Source organism: Callospermophilus lateralis, chromosome 2 (assembly GCF_048772815.1).
Source record: "Callospermophilus lateralis isolate mCalLat2 chromosome 2, mCalLat2.hap1, whole genome shotgun sequence".
Taxonomy (NCBI): domain Eukaryota; kingdom Metazoa; phylum Chordata; class Mammalia; order Rodentia; family Sciuridae; genus Callospermophilus; species Callospermophilus lateralis.
In genome coordinates this window covers 102,067,185-102,089,545 of record NC_135306.1, presented here as the reverse complement: position 1 = coordinate 102,089,545, position 22,361 = coordinate 102,067,185, and the positions used below count along the sequence as shown (strand labels likewise).

At 40.7% G+C, this 22,361-nt stretch overlaps 1 protein-coding gene across 1 annotated transcript in view; it reads right to left on the bottom strand.

Moving 5' to 3' along the window:
• The window catches only part of Fez1 (fasciculation and elongation protein zeta 1), a 45,497-nt gene extending 25,148 nt beyond the window's left edge, over positions 1-20,349 (bottom strand). Inside the window, exons 1-3 of the mRNA XM_076843589.2 lie at positions 20,183-20,349; positions 13,666-14,021; positions 6,099-6,198 (exon numbers count right to left, since the gene is read on the bottom strand). Of these exons, the coding sequence (XP_076699704.1) occupies positions 6,099-6,198; positions 13,666-13,976 (411 nt within the window). The 5' untranslated portion in view covers positions 13,977-14,021; positions 20,183-20,349. The remainder of the gene's footprint in view (positions 1-6,098; positions 6,199-13,665; positions 14,022-20,182) is intronic.
• Between the last annotated feature and the right edge of the window lie 2,012 nt (positions 20,350-22,361).

Below are 22,361 nucleotides of genomic sequence, written 5' to 3'. Positions count from 1 at the left end.
CAACACATAGATAAACTAATTTGAAAAAAATCATAAACATAAGAGCTAAAATGGCAGCATTTCTATATGAAGATTTAACAAAGATTTCTTAAATATAAAAAGTTCAGGGCTTGGATTGTGGCACAGTGGTATAGCACTTGCCTAGCATGTGTGAGGCACTGGGTTCGATTCTCAGCACCACATATAAATAAATAAAGATCCATTGACAACTAGACAATATATTTTTTTAAAGTTCAAACTATAAAAAGGAAAATAGCAGTAAGTTTGACATCATCACTTAAAAAATGTTTGTTCTTCAAAAGATGTTTAGAGATTAAGACTGTGATAGAGCACATACACAGCACGCATGAGGCCCTGGGACCAATCCCCAGCACCACCGAAATAAGAACAACATTACTATGATGATGGTGAGGATGATGATATAAATCCTCACAAAGGATTTATAGCTAGAATATATAAGGAACGATTACAACTCAATAATTAATACCCAAACAATCCACTAAAAAAAAAGGCAAATGATGAACAGATACTTTATGAAAAACATGTAGTTAATAAATAATCACTTGAAAAGATACTGAACATCCTGTATGAGTAGAGAAATGCAAATTAAAACCAAAATAAAATATAATTAGCTGGGCATGGTGGTGCATGACTGTAATACCATCAGCTCTGGAGGCTGAGACAGGAGGATCGTGAGTTCAAAGCTAGCCTCAGCAAAACCGGAGTGCTAAGCAACTCAGTGAGACCCTGAATAAAATACAAAATAGGGCTGGGGATGTGGCTCAGTGGTTGAGTACCCCTGAGTTCAATCCCTGGTACCAAAACACAAAACAAAACACACACACCCACAAATATATATACACTCACACACCATATATATATAAAAACTATACATTCACTAGAATATTTAAATTTTTAAAAATGTCCATAGCAAGTGTTGGTTAAAATGTGGAATAACTGGAGCTCTCAAACAAACTAGAAAATAGTTTAAAAAGTGAAAGATAGATGGATCACATGACTCAGTCTTTCATCCTTAGGTTTCTACTCAAGAGAAATGAAAGCATATTTCCTTACAATGACTTAGATGAGAATGTTCACAGCAGCTTTATTTGCTATTCAAATCTAGAAACAACCCAGTGTTTCCTCTATGGTTGACTGAAGAAGCAAACTGTGGTATATCCATACAAAAGAATAATACACAGCAATAAAAAAGAGTGAATCTTGATACATGCCATTACATAAATGAATATCTAAGTAATTATATTGGGCTGGGGATGTAGCCCAGTGGTAGAGTGATTGTCTAGCACGAGCAAGGCCCTGGGTTTAATCCCCAGCACTGTGAAATTAATTAATTAATTAGTTAATTAATTAATTAACTAATCACATTGAGTTTAAAAGGTAAGCCCTCCTAAAGTACATACTGCATGCTTCCAGGTATACACAATTCTAGAAAATTCTGCCACTCTTTAGCAACAAAAAGCAGGTAAGCCTGAAAATTGGGGGTGAGAGGGAAGGATGGTGAATATGTTCAATATCTTGATTGTAGAGATGGTATCACAGATGTGCACATATATTAAACTTAGGAAAATATATACTTTAATATGTGCAGCATTTTTATACCAATCATCCTCAACAAAGGTACAGAAATAAAATTAAAAAATAAAAGGACATTACATCGTGTCCAAGTTGGGCTTATCTCAAGAATGTGAGGTTGATTTAATATTCAAAAATTAATTTGTGTAATTCATTACATTAATATGATAAAGGAGAACTGTGTACTCATTTACATAGAGGCAGATGATAGAAATAATTAACCTTCAGAAAAATAACACAAGGAAACATGCCAGAATTTAAAAGTCATGAGCTTCCACGTTGAACATAATACAATGCATAATGAAAAAAAAATCCTCACTCTATGGCACATTATTGTAAAATTTCAAATAAGAAGGCCAGGCACAGTGGCACATGCCTGTAATCCCAGCGGCTTGGGAGGCTGAGACAGAAGAATCATGGGTTCAAAGCCAGCCTCAGCAATAGCAAGGTACTAAGCAACTCTGTCTCTAAATAAAATCCAAAATAGGGCTGGGGATGTGGCTCAGTGGTCAAGTGCCTTTGAGTTCAAAACCCAGAACAACAACAACAACAAAAATGAAAACACTCGAAGCTTCTAGAAAGACTAGAAATAGAAGTGGATTTGGGGCTTTTCATCAGCAACTGAAAGCTGGAACAATTTACCCTTCAGAATTTTGGGTAAATTGTTTTGCAACCCAGAATAATTATCTACCAAATATAACAGTCACTCAAATATATAACAGGTCAGGTAAATAAAGATGTTTTTGTATATTCTAAAACATTTCTTTTCATTCCTTCCTTAAGAATATAGTTTCTTGGGCTGGTGTTGTGGCTCAGTGGTAGACCGCTCGCCTAGCATGTATGAGGCCCTGGGTTCGATCCTCAACACCACATAAAGATAAATAAATAAAAGTATTGTGTCCATCTACAACTGAAAAAATATATATATATATATATAGTTTCCCCTCCCCTCTATCGAAATAGGGACTATATGGGAAAGGTAGAACTGTGGCCACTGAAGGACAGGTGAGAAGAGCAAGAAGAATCTCCAGAATGATGGTGATGGGAATTTCCAGGGCAATAACTGTGCAACTGACCTAGTGGGCAACCATACCACTTTGTAGCAGGAATATAGAGGGCACAGGCAGGGACATTTTCCAGGAAAATACTGAATGGATAGAATGTCTGATTTTAAAATCACTGTATTGTTATTGTTTATGTTTGTATTTTCTGCATATTGTGCTTTGACATTTTAGAAACATTTCTGGTGGGGAGAAATTGTCCCTCCAGAGGCTATTCAATTCTTAGAGACTGCAAAGGACTCCGCTGAGATTGTGCCTTCAATATGCAAACTAGCCAGTGTAGATTGATATGCAAATTAGCTAATGTAGACCCACACCTCCTCTATCTGGCCAGTACATCCCAAGAAGCAAAATTCTTCCACTAATAGTCATCCCAGACCAGGTACCAGGTGACTCAGGGCCGCCCCTATAGTATAACATCCACTAAAATTATTCAAACTATCCAACCCTAAACTTTTCACACCTTCCCAAGAAAACTTCCCTAAAGGTGGTGGCTCTCCCTTGGCCCATTCTCCCTCTGGACTGATGAGGGTACTTCCCTAGGTGACCCCATGTGGCATGTCCTGCCTTATGTTTCTAGGACCTGTAAAATACAACTGCCCAGATTTTCCCATGACTTTCTGTTTCAAAATTTAACCAACCACAGATCCAAAAAAAGTTTTAAAAAAATTGCATCTAGATTGAACATGTACAGATATTTTTTCTTGTCATTATCCCCTAAACAATACTGTACACTATAATTTACATAGCATTTATATTTTAATAGTAGGGCACCCCTGGGTTCAATCTCCAGTACTGAAAGGAAAAAAAAAAGGAAAGATGGAGAGAGAGAGAGGAAAAGGAGGGGGAGAAAAATTGAATCTCTGTGCAAAAAAGAAAAAGAAAACAAACAAACAAAAAGCAGCTAAAAGTGATCACCACTACAGAGTAAGGAATGACAAGGCAAGGGGCTCATACTTACATCATTTAAAAAGTATCCTTTGATTCTTAAAATATGTACATCTCTGACCCTCTGAGTTTTAACAAAGCAAAAATGACTGATTTTGGAGTTTCAATTCAACAGTATTATAATATTTAACTAAATTACTTCCTTGTAGTCACAAAGACAAGCTATGAACAGGCTGGGGAGCATACAACTCATTCTTGCCAAATGTACCAAGTGGAAGGTATGAGGGCTCGCTCCAGAGAAGCCTCCCAGCTGTGTGCACTGGCATGTTTGGTTGGTACATTTTGCAGAAGGAATTCAGAGCACCGATTAACCTAGTGAGTCATTTAAACTGAGGTCAGTTAAAGAGCTTCTACTGTAATTAATCTAGATAATAAAGGAGGATGAAATAAAACACCCTTCCTCCACCCTCTTTTGCTACCCTGTCTTTTTTCCCAGGGGTTGGATAGAGGAACTCCACAAAGCAGAGCTCAAGATCATCCTTCCCAGGGTCGCTCAATTCATCCTGAAATATTAGCTCTCTTGAGGGAAATCTGCAAATGAGGATAAATTAGAGTCCTTCAGAAGGACAGACTATCTTATACATCTTTTTGGCTTAATCTGCAAAAGGAATTGGAAAGGTGGCCAAAGAGATAACAAAACAAAATCTGCCTTTTGCACCCTGAAAGAACTGATTTAATTTCAGTAACTAGATTTATTCCACTATTGCCTCCTTTTCCTTTGCATTCTGGGTAAGAACTCAGCACTACCCATATAGGCACTGCAAGAGAAAATGAGCAGGCAAGAATTCAAAACAGAACCTATGATGTGGCCTCCTGTGCTTGTGTGGAATAGGCTTTTAGCAAAGTCACCATCTTACCTGCCCAAGTCAATGAATCCTTGAGGCTCTGAGTACTTAAAGAAGACTTTAAAATGATATACAGGCACCTTTTCAACAAATCAGCCAAAACCTGATCTCTTTGCTATGCTTTTTTGAGCAATAATTTGCACATATATTGCCCAGTAAGGGGAATCTGCTTCCTGCTCTTTTACTTGGATTCAGTTCTGGAATACCTAGGAAGATTAGATCCACCTCCCTTTATGATTTGCTGAGTCCACTCGGCTATGTCAGAACTTCCTGACAAATTTCCTTCGCAACTGAAACTAGAAAACCAGGCAAGGCGGAAATTGGCTTTTTTTTTTTTTTTTCTAATTGGCTTTTAACATGGATTGAGCCATTAAATTATTTTATCTTTTATGATGGGCTGAATAAAAAAAAAAAAGCTTAAGTCAAAATCCTAACCTCCAAATTGATGTAGATTAGGTGAGACCTCATTGCAAAATAAAAAATGATGATGATAGGGCCTTTGGGAAGTGATTAGGTCATGAGAATAGAACCTCATGAATGGGGTTAGTGCCCTTATAAAATAGGCTTAGTTAGGCTCATTTGTCCTTTCTGCCATGCGAAGACAGCAAGAAGATGCCATCTGTGAACCAAGAACATAGCCCTCACCAGACTCTGAATCTGCCAGTGTCTTCGTCTTGGACTTCCAGTGTCCAGAAATGTGGGGAATAAATAACTGTTTTTCGTAAGTCAGTCAGTCCAAAATATTCTGGTTACTAAAACCATTCATCTTATATATAGATTTAGCCAGGAGGGGCAATTGGATTTTCTGAAAGGTCACTCCCCATAACCCATGCAAATCAACTCAGAGTGAGAGTCCTCTATTTATTCAAAGCCCTTAGGCTACTTAGTTGCTTGGCATCAGAAACCATGGAGTATGACTCTGGTCCCGGCATACAATTGTCCCCTTGGTTGAGTTTCATAATGAATCCTGGGTTGGGGATGTAGCACAGTGCTAGAACTCTTGTATAGTATGTATGAGGCTCTGTGTTCAATCCCCAGCCCTCTAAAGAAATAAACAAATAGATGTTACCTGCACTTACACTTTTCATATATAACCATTTAATCACCTCGGTTACACTGGATGTCCCCTTATCCTTTTTTTTTTATCCCTCTCCATATCTGGTCAGACCCATTGAATCTGATGACACTACTTTCTCAGTAATGATTTTTTTCAAATGAAAATTTTAGTTGTGGGTGGACACAATACCTTTTTTAAAAATTCTATTTATTTATTTATTTTAATTTTTAAATTTGTTTTAATTAGTTATAGATGACAGTAGAATGCATTTATGCACTTTGATATATCATACCAAAATGGGATATAATTTCTCATTTTTCTGAGTGTACACGTTACAGAGTCATATTGGTCATGTAGTCACATATATACATACAGTAATATCGTCTGTTTATTTATTTGTTTTTATGTGTTGCTGAGGATCAAACCCAGGGCCTCACATGTGTTAGGCAAGCACCCCACAACTGTGCTACTACCCTAGCCCTCCAGTAATGATTTTGAGCTATTATTACTGTCGAAGATTGTTGAGTTGCTGGATGTTTTTCTGAGTTCCACATCTTCCCAAGCCCTGCTAAATAGAGGGCTCCAAAGAGGTACCTCAGTGTCAGAGCTGTTGCCATTCAGAGCCTCGATGTTTGGGTCCCTCCAGTCTTCTGAGAGTGAAGGGATGTAATTGTCTGTCAGAGCATCCCAAACCCTGTAAACAAAGAGAAGCTCTCATTAGCACACATCTGTGGCATGGCCCTGCCTGGAGGAAGGAAGAGCCAGGCCAGGGCAGGAGAGAGGTTGCTGTGTGTGCCAGGCTGAGATCATCTGCCTTCCAGCAAGCAGGGAGAGAGCAGCTGGAAAACAGAATTATAGGCACGTCTAGGGGAGAGAGAGCCCAGAGCATGGAGCCTGGCTGAAAGGTGTTAGTTTCTTGCCTTGCAAATTAATCTGCACCGGAACCAAAGAGCTTATTCTCTGACCCAAGGAAGTTCCTGTATTCCTTTCCTATGGACAATGGAGGCGGTGGGGGGGGGGGGCGCTAATGGGGGGGATGGTTACAGATTTTTTAGCTGAATCTCATTAAAGTTAGGTTTATCATCTAGTTTATAGATATTTCAATTTCGAAGACCTGCAATCTACATAATCATGAATTAATGCCAATATTGAGAATTCTCACTTATTATCCAAAATGTTTTAGGGAGCCCACAGAAGCCAGGATCCTGCCCTCTTGTAATGTAGAGGCTAAGTGTAGATCATGGATATTCTAAGGTAAACATGAGAAAGGAACCAATAAACACACTTCTGTCTACACAATTAGTTTGGGTGGGTAAAGATGAAGGTCTTTGGGGGGAAAACTCTGAAGTCACACTCACATATCACTTATTCATTAAGTAATTGACACCAAAAGATTAATGTAGATCAATAAACCAAGCTTCTAATAAAGTAACCCATGGAAACCAGCATTACTTGAGTTATTAGATGATGATACATGAGGGTTTTATGCAATATCCCCTGCAGGTGCCTGTATCTGTCAAACATGAGTGATACTTGCAAAACCAAGATAAAAGAAGGCATTTAATTTTTAGATATACTAATCTAATAAAAAGAGCCACTTAAAATGTATACATATGGATCAAATTTATGTTGTAACAAATGCTGAAAGGGTCAGTGCAAAATACATAGATATGGAAATCAGGGCACAGACACTTGAAATCAGATAAATAATAGTGCAGAAGGAAGGTGCTATGAACATAAAAAATCGGGAATGACGCATAATATATGGATATGTAAGCAAAGAGGTTTTCCTAGTATACAATGCATGCAACTGCAATGAAACAAAAGGAACCCAAGGAAATAGAATTTAATGGCAGTGCTTGAAGCATCTGTTTGCTATTTTTCTGTCATTATAAAAAACGCTTTGAGAGAATTGGGCAAGTGCTTATTAGACAACTATTCAGCAGAATTTCAGAGGATACTTCTTAAACCATGGATGATATCCCAATGTCCATCAGGAACTATTACAGCTGCATCAATACAGGCTAATTCTTAATCTAAGTCCCATTAGCATCCTAGAGCCAAGATGCAAATTTGATTTGCTATCTCCCTGTCAAAGCTCTTAGGCACCACACCCACTGGGAAGGTCTGTACTCCTCTTCACATCCTTCTGTTTGGAGAATGAACATGTACACAAGAACTGACCTTCAGATTTGTCCCTGTGGAAATGCCTGGAGAAGTGAGACTCAGCAAAGCCCAAAATAGGCAGGAGTCTTTTGTACCTCTCCTGCTCTGGATAGAAGCTGAGATCTTTATGGACAGCACACCTTCCAGTGACCTTGAGACTGCTTGAAGTGACAATGGGGGACTCTCTCACGTTATTTAGGGAGTGCCTACTTTTCTCTGCTAAGCCTTCACTGGCATATTCTGAATTTTATCTTCTAATTCTCAGTTCTAGACTATTCCCTAAACCTTGTCTCCTTGGGATTTCAAACCATTTTCATTTCTCCTTTTCTTTTCTTTCTTTCTTTTTTTTTTTTCTGGTATACTTTTTTTTTATCCTTTTAAGTCTATAAATTACTTTGAAGATAAAAGTATCTCTTCTTTCTTTATAATCACTTGCATATCCTTCCCATACTGATTCAGTGCCCATTTAACAATAACAACAGCAGTCAACAGTTACTGAGCACTTACTACAAGTCAAGTGCTCTTCTAAGCTCTTTATGAGGACTGAGACATTCATTCCTCACAACAACTCCACACAGCAGATGTATGAGAACCTAAAACAGTGAAGCTAATTAAGTTGTCTAAGCTCACACAGCCAGTAATAGTAGAGGCAGGATTCAAACCCAGACAGACTGGCAACAGAGTTCATATCCCTAACCACTTAACAATTTCAACTCTTTGTGATTTACTATATGATGGCATTGGCATGGACATCAGAATAACATGCCAAGTTCCAAATCACAACCTAGAACAGCAGTCTAGACACTGGCTTTGCCTACAAAATCCACACATACAATATTCCAAGTATTATGCTTTTGGCATTCTACAGGAGGACTAGCAGAGGGAACAGGGTGTGCAACAGCTTTCTGTGTAGGTCTTCAGCCCATGGGAGAGTCCACAGAAAGCAAAGGAAGGATACTGGTAGGCAGACAGCCATGGAAACAGAGGAGCCAGTGGTGAGAGAGGCAATGGAGCATTCTGTAAAGAAGAGAATGGGAAGGGTTTTGCTCCTCACAAAGGATATATATTCCATCATAAGCAGGATTCTTGGAAGTGGTTTTCTTCACTTCTCTGAGAAGTATCCTGCTTATTTACTCTTATCTCGGAGAAAGAAGATTTTTGCAAGCCACCAACATTATCATTTATCAAAGAACTGAGATTAAACAGGTTGCCTCAATTCCTATCATTACACCACCCTGGCATGGGAGATTCAATTTACTATCTCAGTCCTCTTAATCACAGAAAAGGTTTTTCACGTGCATATTTTATAGCTTAGGCGTAGGTGCCTGTAGAATTGACTAAACATGTTACTACTGAGTGTTGGGCATTGGAGAAGGATGCTGGCAGAGTATGAGCAAACTAGCAGAGTGGGGGTGTCAAGAGGAGTGTACAAAGAGCTTCAGGACCTGGAACTGGCAACAGAGCCCTGAGGGCTGTATCAGTTCTAATGAACACACACACACACACACACACACACACACACACACACCTATTTCTGACAATACAGTAGGCAGCTTAACAGGGTAATAAAAATTATACCAACTAGGTACCATTCCGTTTAATCCTCTCTTATGTGGCTACTTCTCTTGCGAAGTGTTTTATGTATAGTAAAAATCCACACTTAGATGTGTGTTAACATGAGTGCACTTTTGTAGTTCCTGTTTAGGAATTCGAAATTATTAGCCTTTGTTCAACTTTTTAGATCTTTCAAATGTTTAAATAGAATCAACACCATCTCTGCCCTTTATATGGGAAAACTGAACCTCTACAAAGATAATTATATTTTCTTAAAAATACAGTTATCAGCTTTTACTATCTCTTAAGTCATTTACTTGTCTTCAATTTAAAGTATGTTAAGGGCTGGGGCTGGGGCTGAGCGGCAGAGCACTTGCCTACCATGTGAGGCACTGGGTTTGATCCTTAGCACCAAATAAAAATGAAACAAATAAAATAAAGGCATTCTGTCCATCTAGCAACTACCAAAAATTTTTTTAAAAATAAATAAAGTCTATCAAGGTGTCCCACATTAAGCCATATATTTAATAAAATTCCAATTAAAATTTAAAAATAAAAATAAGTATGTCAACCTGTGCACAATAGTGCACAATTATAATCCCAGGGACTTGGAAGGCACTGAGGCAGAAGGATTGCATGTTTGAGGGCAGCCTCAACAATTTAGCAAGACCCTTTTTCAAAAAACATTAAAAGGACTATGATGTGGCTCAGTGATAGAGGGTTCTATACTTAGTACAGCAAGAAAATAAGAATATGTCATGAATGGTATGAAAATACTTTGTGTAAAGTGTCTTGAAAAATTGTGTTCTATTTGTGTAATATGAAATGAATTGCATTCCGCCATCATGTATAACAAGTCAGAATAAATTAAAAAATAACAGGCAGTTTATTTCTTTTTTGCATGGACTTTACTTTTAACATCATCTTTAACCCATTAATTCTATCTGAAGAACAGGGTATAGCCATGGTTCCCAAATTTTTGGCCTCTCTGCCTGCAGGGTATACTTGTAAGAGAGCTAAGAGGCAGGAGGCAGGGTGAGGGTTGTCCATTCCCATTTTGTAGTAGCCTCTAAGAGTTTCTAAATGTCATGTCCCATGTTTTATGGCAAAGGAAAACAGGGTGGTCACACAAACAGAAAGAAGAGATTCTGGAATGCTACTTTCTGAATTAAAAACCAAGCAGATATATACAGTACTCAAATCTAACGCTCCTAGAACTTCCTTGCCCTGAAATCAAAGTTGATACAGTTCCAAAAGAAATCAAAACTTCTACCAGAATAAGGAAATCATTGTATATCAATGTGTATCATTTATGATTTATTTATTTATTTATTTACTTTGCAGTACTAGGGATTGAACCCAGGGGCACTTTACCACTGAGCTACATTCCCAGTCCTTTTTAATTATTATTTTTATTTTGAGACAGATTCTCACTAAGTTCCTGGGCTGGCCTTCAACTTGTGATCCTCCTTCCTCAACTTCCTGAGTAGCTGGGATTACAGGTATGTACCACTGCATCCAGCCCCTTTGTGCTATCTTTAAAGAGATTAGTTTTATCAAGTTTTTTTGTTTGTTTGGTTTGGTTTGGTTTGGTTTTTTTTGGTGGTGTTGGACCCTGCTTTTGTTTTAAGCTTCTAGTATTTAGATATAACCCAGCCACAACACTTCATTTATAGATTGAAACATCTCTCTAAATACTAAACCCGAGTATGTTTAAAACAATAGCACTAGTGGAGTTTTGTGACCAAATTAGATATCAAATCATCTTTTTCCTTTACTTTGTCATAATTGCAAATATTTGGACAGAGTTTGTAAAACAAAAACTGTAATTAAATTCTGATTTTCATTTTAAGTTATAAAGAGGCTTTAAATATACTGAATGCCTAAAAAGTACAAGGTCAAATTTTCTTCTCTCTGCTCTACACTGCCCTCAAATCGCACTTTATCTCTAAGGAATTATTCCACCTTTAGTCTCTTAGCTGAGGCAGTCAAGTCAGAAAAACCAGGCTGGGAAGACCCATAATCCCATGTGACGGCAATTAACATTGAGTGGCCTTTGCTAATGTGCCAAAAGAGAATAAGAACCTGCTCACTGGGCCTTCACCCTTAATGAGCCAGAGGAAGGGTTTAGATAGGGGGGAAATGATTTGTTAGAAGCCATAGAAATGGGATGCATCTTAAAATGCCATTTTCAGAACACAACCTGGATGAGGGAAGAAATCAGTTTCTTTGCAAGTCCTTAGACCCGCTTCATCAAGATTAAACTCTAGAGGTTCAAAGATGAGAACTAGAGTTAAGTGACTTGCCCAAGGTCACACAGGAATTAGTGAGAGTACAAAAATTAGAATTCATAGTCTTTGTGTTTCTAGTTCATTGCCTGGTGCACTGGAGTGAAAAAAAAATGTATACTCCATCTAATAAAGCCTCTAAGCATTTTTTCTGACTTACAGAAGTTGAGCAAATTATAATAAGCTCAAAATTTTAAAAGAATCAGTAGGAAATTTAAAATTGAATTGAAACACACAGCCCACAGTTATAGTATGGTCACCAGAGTAAAATGTTCTCTGTGATCATGCCCTCAGGCTAGCATTAATTAAAAAGAAGGAAATGGTATGGGCCTAGAAATACCTTACTCAGAACTATAAGATTAGCTATTATCATTTGTCCTTTACATATAATATTTAATATTTCATTAAAAATATCATTTGATCACTTACTACAAACTACACACAGTATTAGTGAGGACAATAGTGAATAGGAAAGACAGAGACATAGGTAGCTCCTGTATTCATAGAAGTACAGTCTTAGTAGTCACTAAATAAGCAAATCTCTCCCAAATATAGTCAGGATCCTCTAGAATATGCCTCCTACCCCATGTGTGGGAACTCGTCCCACACATGTCTATAAAAAAGAGAAACTGGTCTTGGAGTATAGCTCAGTGGTACAGCCTTGGCCCCGCATGTGCAAGGACCTGGGTTTGATTCCCTGCCTCAACCCCCACAACCCCCCAAAAAAAAGAAAATGGAAAAATAAAGAAAAAAACAAAAACAATCTAGCATAGTTGTTTCAAACTTTCACACCAACTACTTGACATTTCTCATGTGATTTCTAGAGAATTATTAATGTATATTTTATCTCTACTAAGAATTCATGCTTCTTGTTTCTACTTGCTGATTTGAAACTGATTATTTCAGAAGAAAAATTCTCAAGCTCAGAGAGGGAAGGGTCCACTAGATGCTGGGGAAATGAGCCATAGAAACACCGGGGCTTCTCCTCCAGGTCCTCAGTTCTCTAATTTATGTGATGGGCTTACCCTTTTCTCTTCCTACCTTGGACAATTCTTTCTCAGATTTCTTTCCTTAACAACTGTTACTTGTAGTTAGCAAGTGACCCAAGGAATGTGCATACTCAAAACTACACCACCCAGTTTTCACCTTTATTTTGTTCAAGAACTCCCTTAGCTTTCAGTTTAATTGAATGATTTTTTTATTTGGACATATCTTAACATTTGAAGGATAAATTTCCAGGCCTCAGGGGTTATAACCAATTTTGAAACTTTTGTCATTCTGGTGTTATGGAGGCAAATTGGTCCAATGATATAAATTCCTCTATCACAGTTAACTAGTTCTTTTCTGGTTCTATTTCTAATATCTGGATGCATTACCACTAATGAAAAGAAACCTGGCTAGCTAGGCATGGTGATTCATGTCTATAGTCCCAGCTACTATAGTGGCTGAGGTAGGAGGATCCAAATTCAAGGCCAACTTGGGCTACTTAGCAAGACTCTCTCAAAATAAAAAACAAAAAGGGCTAGGGCTGCAGTACTATCAACTGCTTGCCTAACACACAAGACCCTGGGTTCAATCCCCAATATGTGAAACAAACAAGGAGAAAGACAGAGAAGAAGAAGAAAGAAGAAGAAAGAAGAGAAGAAGAAGGAGGGGGGGGAGGAGGGGGAGGGGGAGGGAGGAGGAGGAGGAGGAGGAGGAGGAGGAGGAGGAGGAGGAGGAGGAGGAGGAGAAGAAGAAGAAGAAGAAGAAGAAGGAGAAGGAGAAGGAGAAGGAGAAGGAGAAGGAGAAGGAGAAGGAGAAGGAGAAGGAGAAGGAGAAGAAGAAGAAATAATAATAATAATGGAGGGAGGAAAGCAAGCAATCTACTAACTAGACTCCAAAATTTTCTCTGCTCCTATAATTCATTTTGTATCTAAGAAAACCTAACTAATTTCTTTCATTCCTCTAAGATTTCAATCTAAGAAAGCTTTCTGCAGATAACTGTAAATGTTATCAGCAATGTCAGCAATTGTCAGGGCACTGTCGCACTGACAACATAAAAATAGGTAATGCATCATATAAACATGTGGGCAGAAACTAGCTCTAGGTTAAGGATCCCAGACTACTGCATTCTCTCCTGAAGCAGGAGAAGGGGAATCAAGACTTCTTACTCCTCATCCTGAAGGGTCTCTTCCTCCTCTTGGATCTGGAACTGGTTCTTCACAGGAGCTAGGTTTTCGGTCTTGGCATTGTAGTTCCTAAAGCAGACATTGAGCTTCTCATCAAATTCATTCACGAGGTCCTCCATGGATTTGAAGCTGATTATTTCAGAAGAAAAATTCTCAAGCTCAGAGAGGGAGGGGTCCTCTAGATGGTGGGGAGATGAGCCATAGAAACATTGGGGCTTTTCCTCCGGGTCCTCAGAACAGCAGGGCCGAAGGTCTTCAAACTCTTCGTCCAAACTCACCAGTGGGGCCTCCATTCTTGCACCACAATACAACTACAGCAACTTTCAAGATTCGTTTTCCTGGAAGAAATAAACAGGGCAATGTGAATTTGGCCTGGACTTTTATGACCCATAAGCACATATTCTATTACTCCATATTCCTCAGAAAACAAAGATTCCCCAATACTGGCATCGGTGCACTGCTATGCACTTCAGGAGTTCAAGTATCGCTATGTACGTTGATACTACTAACTAAATAGAGTGAACTTTGGAAATACACCTGCTTCCAATTTTCTGCTCCAAAGCATAGTGGTTAAGTGTGCAGCTCCTGGGCCAGACATTAGGCAAGTTACTTAACTTCTCTGTTTCCTTTTATTCTTCTCAAGACAGCAATAATAATAGGACCTACATAAAATGGTTTTTTGTTTTTTTTTTTGTACCAGGGATTGAACCCAGAGGTGCTTAGCCACTGAGTCGCATCCCCAGCACCACCATTCTCCCTTATTTTTAAAAATTTTGAGACAGGGCCTCACTAAATTGTTAAGGCTAGTCTCGAGCTTGCAATCTTCCTGCCTTAGCCTCCGGAGGCTCTGGGATTATAGGCAAGAGTCACTGTGCCCAACTCCAATGGTTGTTTTAAGATTAAAGGAGCAGTGCTTGGCAGTAAACTGAGGACACACACCTGTAATCCTAGAGATTTGGGAAACTGAGGCATCCAAAAAGAGGATCCCAAGTTTGAGCCCAGCCTTAGCACCTTAGTGAGATCCTCAACTACTTAGTGATACCCTGTCTCAAAATAAAAAGTAAAAAGCAGTGGAGGTGTAGCTTAGTGGTAAAGCATCCCTATGATCAATCTCCTATACTCCCTCCAAAAAAAAGTGGTTAGCAGATAATAAATGCCAATATTGTTCAACATTCATATTGTTATTGCTGTTGTTGATGTTGCTGTTGCCACTGGTCCACATCTCTAGCCAGGGGCTCTGCTTTGAAAACTGAAAGTTTTTCACAATTTGTTTGGTAACAAAGATTGACATGACCTCAACTCATTTGGCAACAAAACTTGATTGACACGAACATAAATCTGATTGGGTTTTAATGTATCCCATTCAATGCATTTTGCTGCGGAGTATTAAGTTTCTAGACAGACCCGGTGCATAACTTAGTGGTAAAGTATGAGCTTAGCATGAGTGAGGTCCTAGGTTTAATCCCCAGCACTAAATAAATAAGTAAATAAATAATATTGTTACCTGAGAATACATACTCTATCTGCCTTCCAAAAGTTGAAATAATCTAAATTCTGAAACATGCTCAGGCCTAAGGTTTTGAATATTACTACCTTCAACCATAAATAATAGAGAATGATAGAACAGTAATTGAGATTTTCTGACAACTACCTGAGTTTTTCCAAGATGCAGAACATATACCTAGAAATACAGGAATGAATTAAGTGAACTACCCATAAGCTCCAAAATCAGACTCCATATCCTTTTTGGACATTGCACCCTGGGAAGCTGCACACTTAGACTTCCCTCCACTTCCTCAAAACTCTGGGACTTCTACCCTTTTGCTGCCTTTTTTCACATACTGTCTTAAACTGTGATTTATCTTTCTGTGCTAACTTCCGTGTCTCTTCCCAATTTTAATTTAAATTCCTCGAGGGCACAGAGATGTCCTCCGGATATCCTCCATGGCTCCTAGCACACACAGATTGCCCTGTGGCTAGGCAATCAATCAATGCGTGCTCATTGAAAAATGATCTGTCCCCACATACAGTTTCCCACAAGCATTGCTGTCTATCACATCCTTCTCTATATGCTCAACTTTCTTTCCTATAACACAGAAGGCAACCCGTCTTTTCTCTCTTGGTTTCTGTGATCACTGATTCAGTTAGAGGCTTCATTTGGACTCTCACCCCAGGGAGAACCAGGTAACAAAAGCTAAGCATTTTGTCTGGAGTTCCCATCCCCCATCTCTACTTAAAAAACTAGAATTCTAAGCAAGGCAGAGGGCAGTAGGTGAGATGGTTCTTACTGGGGTTTTGCTAGGATTAAGTAATTACCATGGCATCCAGCTAAACTTCAGCATTACATTTTGCAAAGGCAACATGACAGGACTTTGGAATATAAAAAGATATAAAAGCAGCCCCCTTTTTTTTTTTTTTTTTTTTTTATTTTGGAAAGAGCACAGTCTCAAGAGCCAACAGACCTGGACTGGGAATGTAGCTCAGAAGTACAAGATCCCTATACCATGAGCAATCCTTGACACCATTAAAAAAAAAAAAAAAAAAAAAAAGACAACAGACCTGCCAATGGCTAGCTGAGTGGTGAGTATGTGAATTCTGATTTCCTCATTTACTATAGCAAAGTCAACACCTTTGGAAGTTAATCTTAATACCTTAATCATTTTAATTGTCAATACATTTTAGTAATCTATTTAATCCAAAATTTCAAAGTATTTCCATTTCAATACATAATCCACATTAAAAATTCTAATGAGAAAATTTACTTTTTTTTTCCAGTACTCGGGAGCCAAACTGGGTGTTCTACCACTGAGCTATATTCTAAGCCCTTTTTTAAATATTTATTTTTTAGTTTTAGGTGGACACACAATATCTTTATTTTATTTTTATGTGGTGTTGAGGATTGAACCCAGCGCCCCACACATGCCAGGGCGAGAGCGATAGCTTGAGAAGCGGTAGCTTGAGCCACATCCCCAGCCCCCCCCCTTTTTTTATTTTGAGAAAGGGTCTCAATAAACTGCCCAGTCTGGCCTTGAACTTGAGGTCCTTCTGCCTCAGACTCCCAAGAAGCTGGGATTACAAGTGTGTACTACTCTACCAGGTTCAGCTAATTTACATTTTTAAACATTTATTTTTTTAGTTGTAGGTGGACACAATACTTTTATTTTATGTTTATGTAGTGCTGAGGATCAAACCCAGTGCCTCATGCATGCTAGGTGAGCGCTCCTCCTTTGAGCCACAACCCAGCCCTGCTAATTTACATTTTTATATTCAGTTCTTTTAAATCTATTGTGCACTTTACATTCATAGCTTCTTTGGACTAGGCTCCTTTCAAGTACCCAGGAACCACATGGAGGTAGTGGCCATCACACTGCACACACAGCTCTAGATCAATTCAGAACTAATTGCTAGTCAGGAGTTCTTCGTTTATCTTCTACAATTCAGAGAAGAATTATAGGTTTCTCCACAACACCAAAAGAGTTCATCAAAGAAGGAGGAAGAAAATCATCTCTGAGAATCAAAAAAGAAAAAAAAAAAAGCTAGTTTAGAAAATATCTCAGGGTATAATAGAGAATAGAGAAGGTTTTATAGTCAAAGGATCTGTGTTAATTGAGGTAGTATAGTATCCAGTAATGGTTAAAAACTCAGACTCCTAGGCTGGGAATGTGGCTCAAGCGGTAGCGCGCTCGCCTGGCATGCGTGAAGCCCGGGTTCAATCCTCAGCGCCACATACAAAGATGTTGTGTCCACCGAAAAGTGAAAAATAAATATTTAAAAAAAAAAATTCTCTCTCTCACTCTCTCAAGAAAAAGAATTCATGAGGAAGACTTAAAAACAAAACCAAAACAAAACAAAACCCTGGACTCCTAACTGGAGTAAGACTTTGGGCAAATTATCTGCCTCCGTGTGCTCCAATTTTGCCATCTGTACAATGGGATTTAAGATAGTGCTTACTTTCAAGGTTATTTCACTGATCAATGAGATTGTCTTTGAAGTGCTAAGCACAATGTGTGGAAAACAGAAAGTGTTCAATAAATGTCAACAATGCTTGGAACACCAGGATAACTTATTTACATAAAAAAGTGGCACAAGAGCATTTCAAGCAAAAAAAATTATCCCTGCCATATTAGTCTATGTATGATGTTTCAGAATGCTTACCAAATGAGAGAAGTATTGATGAAAAAACCTGGGCAGATTTTTTACTAAGGCTTTTTTCAATTCATTTCATTCAGGTTTCCTGAATCTTTGGTCTCTCTATTCTATCCTCAGTACAAGCAGACTTTAGAGAAATAGATTCATCTAGGAAATTATAAAAGAAATGAACACCAAGATCCAGAGTCCAGAAACATGGTATTGGAAACAATCCATAATACAGCCAGATTGCTTGTTATCAACACACTGTCAAGGAGCCAAGAAGCACTGCATGAATGACCAGCTAGAGATGCAGCTAAAATTGAAAGCCTAAATGAGAATCTGGTCACTCAGTACCCAAACTGTACCCAGCATTTGTGACAGAGGAGATGAGAATCAAGCATTCTAACTGGCTCTACCATACCCTCAAGGAGTGGGGAAGAGGGGCATCCTCTGGGTTGGGGTTGGCACAAGCCTTTCAACGGTGCCCCCTTACCTTCCTTCCTTTTGCCTCCATTCTTTTGCTCTCTTTTAGCTGGGTGCCTTCAGCCCCTAACTAGAATGTCTGAAACAACCTTCTAATCTTCCTTCCTGGCAACTTGTTCCTATGCTCAGTCACAGCTCATCTCAAAGCCCTCCTCCCCTCCAAAGTCAGGGTTAAGGGCTAAGGTGTAGTTCAGTGGTAGCGCACTTACTTAGCACATACAAAGCCCTGGATTTGGTCCCTGCACACACACACACACACACACACACACACACACGAGTTAATATAAGTAATAGCTATACTCTCTTTATACTTCCAAAGTGAATAGATTTTTAAAAATGGTATTAAAGAAGGAATTATGGGAGAGTCATTTTTTCTTCTCTTTAGCATAGAACAGAGCGCAGGACTATAGTTTGATTGTCCTATATCTATTCCATTTATTTTGGTTTCCAATAGATGGTGTAGTTTGAAAAGAAAAGACATTCAAGGAGTTTAACAGGGACCCAGTAGGTAACATAAAAGCCTCTCCCTGCACCACAATGATGCACTAGCTGCAGCTTGGGGCTGCCGTACAAATTATCAGTCTCTGCTTTGCTGAGCTGAGCAGTAGAGATTTCACCATGCCTCCCTCCTCTGCTGGGCCTCTGCACCTCCACACAAGCCCCATTTCATACCCCGACCCATGCTTCCCATTACTTGCTCTATAGATCCATTCTTTGGCCCCCCACATCCATCCCTAAAACCTGCCCTCTGCTAATCCACCATCAGATTCCCACGGCTCCTGAGCAAACCCCAGCCAGTGTACGCGTTTGTGCCAACTGCACATTTGGCAGAAAGAGAATATTTCATTGCATATGAACCCTTCGTGGTTCGGCGTCCTTCCTCCTGCTGCTGGCTCTATTCACCTCCATCTCAGATCCCCTAACCCGCGCCCGCAGGCCCACAACCAGTCTGTTGGGGTAAAGAAAGGCTCCTTCAGGCAGTACAATGGCTGGTGATGCATGGAAGTCGGACTCATCCCTCTCAGGCCTCACACATACTCCACTGCCCTTGTGGTCAAGTAAGACCAGGACGCTGGAGTGGAAGGGGAGTCAAGGAGTGTCGGAGCTGCCAGGAGGGAAGGAAAAGGCAAGAGGGAAGAAAGGGGTTGTATAACACCTCCTCAGTTAAACCCGCAATCTCCAGAGTCCTGGGCCCTGAGGACCGCAGCGCGTCCCACCACCACCACTCCCCGCCGCCAACACACACACCACTACACGACCACACTCGTCCTTTCTCCGACCTGCTGTGTAGTAAAACAATCGCTCCCCCAACGTCTGCAGCTGCTGCCAGAGGTTCTGACACTGCAGGAATGCACCATCTGGGGAAACACTCCACACCCTAGGGAGGGGCACGAGCCGGGTGGGGGTCCGGTTTTTAGGGATGAAGATAATTCTGGGGCGTTTAAGGTAATGTGGCCAGATAACGGTCCTGGAATGAGGTATTGTCCACACTGCTCTGGCACGGTCTGGCAGCATTCCCCGGCTCCCCGGAACCCCATGCCGCGCGGCCTACCTCTACACACACACACACACACACACACACACACACACACACACACAACGCCTGGCTCGGAGGGCCCATGTTCTGAGACGATGCTTGAAGTCTCATCATCCCACGTCTCTCGGCCCTGGGGCTGCGTCCCGGTCGCTCTCCCTACAGGAGGACGGCCTCTGGGCTTTCTTTTCAATCCCGGGATGGGACGAGTTGGGGATGTGGAGGGTGCGGCGCCCCCAGACGGTCCTTTCGGAGAATCCGGAGTCCCGGGACCTCTTTCACCACCCCCACTCGAACCCCACCCCTGGCAGTGGGTTGGGTCCAGACTAAGGTTGCCCCTTGCGACCACACCTGTGCGGGTCCTGGCGGAGGGAGGCGGATCCCGGGGCTCAGCCGGACACCCCCATCCACGGGCTGCGGCGAACGGCCGGAGCGCAGCGCAGCGGCAGCGGCAGCGGAGAGCCAGCCAGCCAGCGAGCGCTCCCCCCGCAGCTCCGGCGGCGCCCGGCTCCGCTCCCCTCCTCCACCCCGCCCCCTCCCCGTGCTCGCGCCCGGGTTCCGGGGACGCGCCCGCGCTCGGGCACCGGACCAACTGGCACGCGCAGGGCCTGGACGTCATCCTTTGGTGAACATTCATAGCCCTCCTTGGAGCACGTGGGCCTGCTTCTATAAATATTTATGAATTGCTTTTTCTCTCCTCTTTAACATTGGCCCTTCTGCTTCCCTCATGAATATTCAAGAGCTCCAAGATCCGTGCGTGTCATAATTACCAATATGGATACCTCACACGGCTGGTCATCGTAGATTCTCCATAAAAATGGAGGCGGATGGAGTGAAAGAGCGGGAGGAGGCCAACAGACACACTCAAAGACTCTCTGGCATTTTCTGGACTCCCCTTTCTGCTTTACTAGAGACTGAAAGGGGGAAGTCGAAGGATGCCTCCTACCCCCAAACCGGGTTCAGACCTCCAGTCAAAGGTGAACAGGCCAGCCGGAAAGATTTTGTCACCCAAAGATGCCGGGTGAGAGCTGGATGCGGGCTGAAAAATCTGAGTGAGAGGGTTTCGGGTTCAGGAGGACTTGGGATAATAGAGGAAGGCGCTTGGGGCCCCTGTGAAAATGTACTCTTCATGCGTTGATCTTGTCTACTGCGCATAAGCCAGTGCTTATAGATGCTGTCATTGTAAAGAAGTCTGATAATTGATAAACACAGACCACTAAGATAGAGTGCAAGAAAGGAAAAGATAAGAAAAGCATGTCTGCTTGGAGAACCCCAACTATTTTTGTCTGATGGTAAAGGCTGAACTGAGGACTACATCTGAAAGTGGAAGAGTCTTTCCTTTGCTCATTTGTGCGCTCATTCCATAAACATTTCAATCTCAGGGAGGATGGGAAGCAGGGAAATAGCATCCCCATGAGAGGAAGAGTTAGCATTTAGTCCTTCTGGTGTCATTAACCAGAGGATCTCTGCTTGTTAGAAAGAAAAAAGAAGAGCAAATGGTGGTGCATGCCTGTAATCTCAGCAATTGGGGAGGTTGAGGCAGGAGGATCACACTTTCAAGATCAATTTATGGAGACTGATTCAAAATGAAAATCTGGGGATGTAGTATCAGTGGTACAGTGCCCCTGGGTTCAATCCCCATTACAAAAAAAAAAAAAAAAAAAAAAAACTCTAAGTCTACTTTTCTGGGATCAAATCCAATTCTGTGGCCTTGGGAGAGTTATTCTCCATGTGGCTCATTTTCTCATCTGCATAATGAGGATAATAATAGCTCTGACTCTTTTGCCTATTGCCAATGGCATACAGGAAGACATTGTATATCTTCACTAATTCTCTTCCTTAGCAGAAGCTTTGAGGAAACTGTATTAGAAGCCACCTTTTGACCTTAGAGAATGGGACACACAGTTTGTAAGAAGCTTGTGAGGAAATGATAAATCAGAGTTAACTATAGGTAGGTGAGGCATGGCTGAAGGAGATAGGTCTCTGGGGGTGTGCTCTGGAAGGGTTCATCTTTCCTGCAGCCCATGCCCCTCTCTCTCTGCTTTCTGGCTTCTGGGGGGAGCAGCTTCCCTCTACCATGACTTTCTGTCGTAAATGCTGCCTTACCTTAAGTCCAGAGCAATGGACTCAGCCACCTATGGACTAAGACCTCTCTGATACAACAAGCCAAAACATACTTTTCCTCCTCTAATTTGCTCTTGTGGGTATTTTGGTCAAAAATATACAAAAGCTACTAAAACAATAACATAAAATTTGCCATTTTAGTCTGGGCATGGTGTTGCACACCTGTAATCTCAGCAACTCAAGAGGCTGAGGCAGGAAGATCATAAATTCAAGGCCATCCTGGACAAGATCCAGTCTCAAAATAATATGAGGGAGGCTGGGATGTGGCTCAAGCAGTAGCACGTTCGCCTGGCATGTGCGGGGCGCTGGGTTCGATCCTCAGCACCACATAAAAATAAACTAAAGATGTGTGTCCACTGAAAACTAAAAAATAAATATTAAAAAATTCTCTCTCTCTCTCTTGCTC